The following is a 7,234-nucleotide window of genomic DNA, read 5'->3' on the forward strand; positions in this document are numbered from 1 at the left end:
GAATTAAAGCAAGATAAACACATTATGATTGATTCAAAACAAATGCAATGCTCATTTCATTAAAATTACGATTAAGGATTACAGAATTCAAAAGCAACAAAGCACAATACAAGCAAGGAAAATTAACAAATGAAATGACATAGGCCTAGTAACTATCAGCAGCAAGGATGAGCTTTCCCGTCTGATATCTGGCTTTAGGATAATCCCTTGTGTCTCGGCCCTCAATGGGGTAGGGGATTAGTGACCACATTTGGATTAATATCTCGGAAGGTGAGCATCTTGCTTTCGATCAGATCTTGAACCTTCTCCTTCAGAACCCAACAGTCTTCAATGGAATGACCAACTACTCCACTATGAAAAGCACATTTAGCATTAGGATTATATCCTTTGGAGAACGGTGGAGTTGGAGCTTTAGTTGGCCTAGGAGCTATCAACGACTTATGGATTAGTGCAGGCCACAATTCAGTGTAAGTCATTGGAATTGGGTCGATGCGGCGAGGCTCCTTTGGCGGATCTTTCTGAGGCCTATTCTGATTCTGCTGCCTATTCTGACTTTGTTGAGCATTCTGAGGAGCACTTTGTGAAGCATTCTGATGAGAAGCGTTCCATGGTTGTTGATGCGATGGCATTGGGAAGTACGGTTGTTGATGTTGAGCAGCCGCAACATGTGGATACTGATAGTAAGGCATGAATGGTGCTTGTGGATAAGTTGGAACTTGGTAAGGTTGTGGATTTTGAGTTTCTTCACCACTAGTCACAACAGCATTAATTTCTCCTTCTTTCTTCCTCTGGAAGTTTCCAGGAAATCTCTTTGCTTGGTTGTTGTTGGATGATTCAGCAGCATTGACAATCTTACCATTTTTCAAGCCTTCTTCAACCCTTTCTCCAATAGTGACCAAATCAGCAAAGCTAGAAGAGATACTTCCAATCATTTTCTCATAGAAGACTGGCTTCAAGGTATCCATAAACATACCAGTAAGCTCTTTTTCAGCAAGAGGAGGTTCGACTTGAGCAGCTAGCTCTCTCCAGCGTTGGGCATACACTTTGAAAGTTTCTCTATCTCTCATGGTCATAGTCTGAAGTTGTCTGCGATCAGGGGCTAAGTCCATGTTGTACTTGTATTGTTTCAGGAAAGCTTCGCCTAAGTCTCTCCACGTTTGGATATGCTCCCTCTTCAAACTCATGTACCATTTCAGAGAAGCTCCAGCCAAGCTATCTTGAAAGATGTGAACAAGCAATTTGTCATTGTTGGCATAAGCGGCCATCTTGCGAAAGTACATAGTCAGATGATCTTTAGGACAAGTATGCCCCTTGTACTTTTCGAATTCAGGGACTTTGAACTTTGTAGGTACAGTCAAGTCAGAAACCAAGCAGAGGTTCATGGTGTCAAATCCAAAAATGTCATTTCCTTCAACGACTTTCAACCTTTTCTCGAGGACATTGTACTTTTCTTTCACTTCCTCCACCTCGTGGTTGTGTTCTTGATCACCACGTTCGGAATCATCAACATGATAGACAAAAGGAGGATTGTTGAAAGTAGGCTGAACAGTAGTGTGAACAATCGGTGACTGTTCAGCGACGACCGGTATTGGTGCAATTTGTTGCGCAGAAAGTCCTACTCCCAAAGTATTCGCGAATGGGGGAGTATAACCAGGTGGTAAACCAAATTCTGGCCAAGTAGAAGGTGGCCTCTGAACGGGAATGGGATCTTCAACAGCTTCGGAGACTTCAGCTACGACAGTTCTTTGGGGTTCAGCATCCCTAGCTATTAGCACTTGCATCATCTCAGTGAGCTTGGTGATGCTTCCCTTCAATTCGTCGATTTCCATCCTAACTTCCATGTTGTGTTGCTCTTGGTCAGCCATTCTTTTTCGAGAAACACTACGCGTCTGATAAGGATGTCGGGGAATCAGCTTGCCTTGTTAAACTGTTGGAGGAATAGATGTATGAGTATTGGATTCTGGGAAATGCATGTTTTAATGAATGCAAATGCATGATGATTGTTTATGCAAGAGTGATTCTTATGAGATGCAATGGCATACATACCTTATGAAATATAATACGATGCTATAAAATATATGGATGTAATCTGGGAAAAACACAACCTAATGAGGAAGGCTCCTTATGATGGGATAGTCCAAAGTTCTTTTACCCAAAGATCCCCTCACATGATGGCTCTAAGATTTTTGATAGTAGAGATGTCTACATCACCATAGGTGGAACGGGTTCTAAAGGTCCTTGGAGTTAACGACGAAATCAGATTTTCTTCATGCGATGGGCTAGCCATCTTATGAAAAATTTCATGAATAAGTCTCCTCCAAGTGGGGTTTTCGTATTAGCCATTCAAAGTGTTCACCTTGGGGACTAACACTACACAACCACCTCCTAACTTATGTTTCTCTCTTGTTTTTCCAAGCTCGGGTTGAGAGCTTCATTCAAAAAGTAATACTCCCAAATCCCACAAGTAAATAAGCAAGATAAGGAAAAATATATACATGAAACAAATAGAATAGACAAAGCTAACAAACAATATAAATAACAACTAAACTAGGGTAGACTCGCTTAGGAATGGGAATTGTCCCCAGCAGAGTCGCCAGCTGTCGCGGGTCAAAAAATCATCGCCACGAAATTGTATCGAACAGAGTCGCCACCAAATTTTATTTATTCCAATGGGAATGGGAAAATATTGATAAAACCCACAAATGAAATGAAATGGACAAAGATGGTCTTCGTAACCAAATTTGGGTTCGGGAGTCGGTTAAGCAAGGGGAAGGTATTAGCACCCCTTACCTCCATCGTACTCGATGGGACCCATTTAGTTGTTTCGTAATCGAGTGTTAGCTTAAGTCTACGTTTATTTCATTAAGAGAAAAGAACATGTTTTTGGTTTTTTTATTATGGAGGAAAAAGAAAAGATTTTTTATTATTATGCCCGCCAAGACATTTGAATCTTGTGCCTACGTATTCCCAATGGGGAAAGTCAGAGCAATCGTAGTTCGAGACTACGAAATTATATTTTTTTTATTTAGGGTGCTCGCCAAGACATTTGAGTCTTGTGCCTACATATCTTCAATGGAAGAATCAGAGCGATTGTAGTTCGAAGGAACTACGAGTTTGTTGATTGATTTTAGGATGGATGTTTGCGGACGTTTAGTAAAGTATTTGAGCAAGGTGTTCACCTAGCGCGTCCTTTATCCAAGGTATTCAACAGGAGCGGGTCCCATTGTCACTTGTTGTCCAAGTTTGGGTTAATGTATTTTAATTCAAAAGATCAAGGTATTCAAGAGGTGTCCACCCCTTGTCACTTAATCTCTTGGTTTGGTTAAAGTGTTTTGATTCAAAGGATCAAGATATTCAAGAGGTGTGCACTTCTTGTCACTTGATCACTTTGATTTTATTAATGTGTTTTGATTCAAAGGATCAAGGTATTCAAGAGGTGTGCACTTCTTGTCACTTGATCACTTTTATTTTATTAATGTGTTTCGATTCAAAGGATCAAGGTATTCAAGAGGTGTGCACTTCTTGTCACTTGATCACTTTGATTTTATTAATGTGTTTCGATTCAAAGGATCAAGGTATTCAAGAGGTGTGCACTTCTTGTCACTCGATCACTTTGATTTTATAAAGAAATAGCTTTTAAGGTTTGATTCAAAGGATCAAAGGTATTCAAGAGGTGTGCACCCCTTGTCACTTAATCACTTTGATTTAATTAAAGAAGATTAACAACTTGATGTTGGATCAAGCATTTTAGGGTTTTGATTTTATTGAAAAGGGTCTAATGGCACTTAGGCGGAAAAGACAATTTTTGAAATGAGATTCGCACGTGGGCGAAATTTGCACTTGGGCAAAGAAAAGCTTCGTACTTGGACGAAAAATGAAATGAGTTTGAATTGATTTCTTTTTTTGAAGTTTTTTGTGATGAGATTGAAATTGACTCGACGTTGGATCGAGTAGTCTTATTGAGTGAAAATTATTTTTGAGGTTTTATATTCAAAAAGTTTAAACTAAAGCTAAAATTAAATTAAGAAATAAATGGTAATGGTGAACTTATGAAATGAGGGGCTTGTTTGGAACTAGTGACTATGGGCCATAAGGGCCCATTTCGACCAAACTCAAAAATAAAATCCATGAGAGAAGGAAATTTGAAAACCCTAGGATTAAGATGAGCCAAGCGTTGCCTTACATTCTATTGAACAAAAAAAAACAAAAACAAAATTCAGAAACAAATAGAAATACGTGGAATCGATTTGATCTCTCATCTCTCAATTCGACTCTCATGGTTCCAGTTCTGTCTCTCTCGCCTCTCTCGATCTTTCACTCGCTATCGGTTCGACGACAATCAACACAGACAATCATAAACCCAAAGCCCCATTCAATCCCAAATCGGCCCCCAATCCATTATAACAGTGGTGATTTACAAGATTACATGAGCACATTTAAGTCAAAAATTGAAAGAAGATAGAAACGGAATCAAAGGAGAAGATACAAACTCAGGTATGTCGAATCCTTGTTCTTCTGTCTTCTTTCAAATCGGCCTCTTCCTTTCTTTGCCACAGGTGCTTCTTTGTTGTGTATGGTGCGTGAGGTTTCTGGGCGGAGTGTTTTGTTCGCGTTGAGGTGAGGATGAGTGTGTGGTTTTTGTCACGTATTTTTGAGAGGAATTTTGGTTTTTTGCGGTTCTGAGTTGAACAGGTGTTTGCGTGAGGTTGTGAGTTGTGAGGGTTCTGTATTGAGTGATTTTGAAAGTGAGTTTGAAGGGTTGTCTGTTGTGAGATTTCAGTGAAGAGAATATTGTTTGTGTGGTTGAGGGTGAACGAAAATGGTGGTTTGTCGTGAGTTTGAGTGTATTCGGTTTTGCTATTGGTTTGGTTGAGTGTGACTCAGTGGAGGTTGTTTTGAGTGTGAGGTTGGTTTAGGTGAAGTTTCTGAGTAAAGGTTTGAGAAGGGCTTTGCGATTTGAAGGTGTTGAGGGGAAGTTTTGGCAGAGGTTTGGAGTCTCTTTCTGTTTGCCCCTTTCGTGTTGTTTTTGTGCTGATTTATAGATGGAATGGGGTGGGTTTTGGGGGGAAAGTTTGATGCATTTTGAACAAATTTGTAACACTGTCTTAGTGCTTTTTGATGCAGGTTTTGTTATGGTTATTTCGGTGTATTCTTTGAGCAGAGTGGAGCAGGATTTTGCTGGAACAGAGCAGCAGATTTGCAGTATTTTTTGGACTGGTGTGGCAGAGTGGAGCAGCTATTTTTTTGTTGTCATTTTTGTACATGCTGGATGCAATTGTAAATCACATGGCTTCTAAAACTTATTGTTTCAAAATTAAGGTTTGTAACAAAAATCAAAAAAAGACTTGGGCCTTAAACCTTATTATAGCCCAACCATTTATTTATGCATGAATTGAAATGGATTTGTAACAAAAATCTCATTGTTTCTTTTTTTTTAATTATTTTTTCAAATTTATCATTTAGTTTAATATTCATTTATTTAATAATCAAAATATGACATTTCAATTAGTAAATAAATTGATTATTTAAAATAAATAATAAAAGGATAATGGATGCAAATGAATGATCAGGTAAAGATGGTGCAAAATGAATCTATTATGACTTGATGCTATGTTGCTGGATTAATCTATTAACAAAAAGACTTAGGTCAAAATTTAGGGTGCGACACGTTCATCAATCTAGTAACCTGCACAAAAACGCGTTGTGACTAACTCCCTACACAGCTACCTGCTGTGACTGACTGCAATGGATTGTTCAGTGATCTCCACGAGATATAACATCCATTGACTTCTGGAATCCTGACCTTCACTTGGTCTCCAAGAGATTTCCACAATGACAGCAGCCAATTGTCTTCTCAAGCTTCTGACCTTAACTAACACACTTTGAGCAACAACTCTATATGTTTTACATATTAATACAAGAAACGAGATATCTTGCAGTCTTTTATTCTTGAACTTCAGGATGAGATCTTCTTCTTCTGTAAGCTGATAAAAAGCAACAACTCTTATGTAGGTTGCTTCTGTCTTGATCTTCATCATCATCATCTTCAATACTGATCACTAAGCTGATAACAGCAGATGACACATTGATCAACATTAGTAAATATGAAACACCCTACGAGCAACAACTTAGTGTATTCAGTTCCCTTTGTCTTTCAACAGATCAATTTAATGCTTGATCAAGTATGCTTGGATGTCTTCATATCTCCTCAATGGAGCATTCTGCATAGCATGCAGGTTTTCTTCTTCATCCTCTGAGAGATTCTTCATGGTAGGCATATGATGTGTATTTTAACATTTAATCATCATACACATAGTGTATGTTGCCTCTTAATGGAGCAGTTGAATTAGCTCGTCAACTTTCACGTTCATGCTCTCTATTTCCATCACATAGGCACGTGTTTAGTGTATAACAACACTATGGGTGATCATATACAGAGTATGTGTTGCCTCTTGTGTATCTTCTGATGTGTGTTTGCTTTTCTCACACATTTTCTCTCTCTTGTATTGTTCAAGCATATGATCAGTGTATATCAGCATGTTGCTTATCACATACAGAGTATGTGTTTCCTCTTGTATCTTCTAATGCATGTCTTCATATTTCTTCAATTAAGTGTTCATGCTCAACTGCTTCTTCTACAGATGCACAGATGCATCTTGCATATTCATTCTCTTCTCTTATGCAGAATATTTCTTTGGTTGCACTCTTGATCCTTTCTCCATGGATGATCCTCACTGGATATTCTCTTTTTATCTCCGGATCCATACAAGGGATGGATGATCACTCACTCTCCATTTTGGATAGGTGGATGGATAGATGGATACCACACTCTGTGCAGGATGGATTCCATACACCATGGTCACTCCATATGCATCAAGTTTGAAGTTTGGTTCTATTTATAGCTTGATGAGTGGTTACTGTTGGAATGTAGCCATTGCAATCTGGTTGAGTATGGCTTTGAAAGCTTCCTATTGATTGGTTGCATATGTCCATGACAGAACCTTGTCCTGATGTTAGTCAGTGGCGTGCTACTCTGGTTTTTTTTCTTTTTCCAATATGCTGCATGTAGCTTACTTCTTCTTTTAACCTTGGGAGTTGTTCCTTTTAAATGTTGTAACCGTTTTGCATGTGATGATGTTTCTAACGACTCTCCCTTAGATTTTGAGCTATTTGTATTTTATTTATTCTGTATGCTGAGCTGTAGATTCTCAAGTGACTCTGTTGTTGTTTGCAT

General features: G+C 38.7%; 1 protein-coding gene across 1 annotated transcript; it reads right to left on the reverse strand.

Moving 5' to 3' along the window:
• Nucleotides 1–221: 221 nt before the first annotated feature.
• Nucleotides 222–1,865, reverse strand: LOC131659375 (uncharacterized). Its single transcript, XM_058928581.1, has one exon. The coding sequence runs from the start codon at nucleotides 1,863–1,865 to the stop codon at nucleotides 222–224; it is 1,644 nt and encodes a 547-aa protein (XP_058784564.1).
• Between the last annotated feature and the right edge of the window lie 5,369 nt (nucleotides 1,866–7,234).

The sequence above is a fragment of the Vicia villosa genome, linkage group LG1 (assembly GCF_029867415.1).
Source record: "Vicia villosa cultivar HV-30 ecotype Madison, WI linkage group LG1, Vvil1.0, whole genome shotgun sequence".
NCBI lineage: Eukaryota > Viridiplantae > Streptophyta > Magnoliopsida > Fabales > Fabaceae > Vicia > Vicia villosa.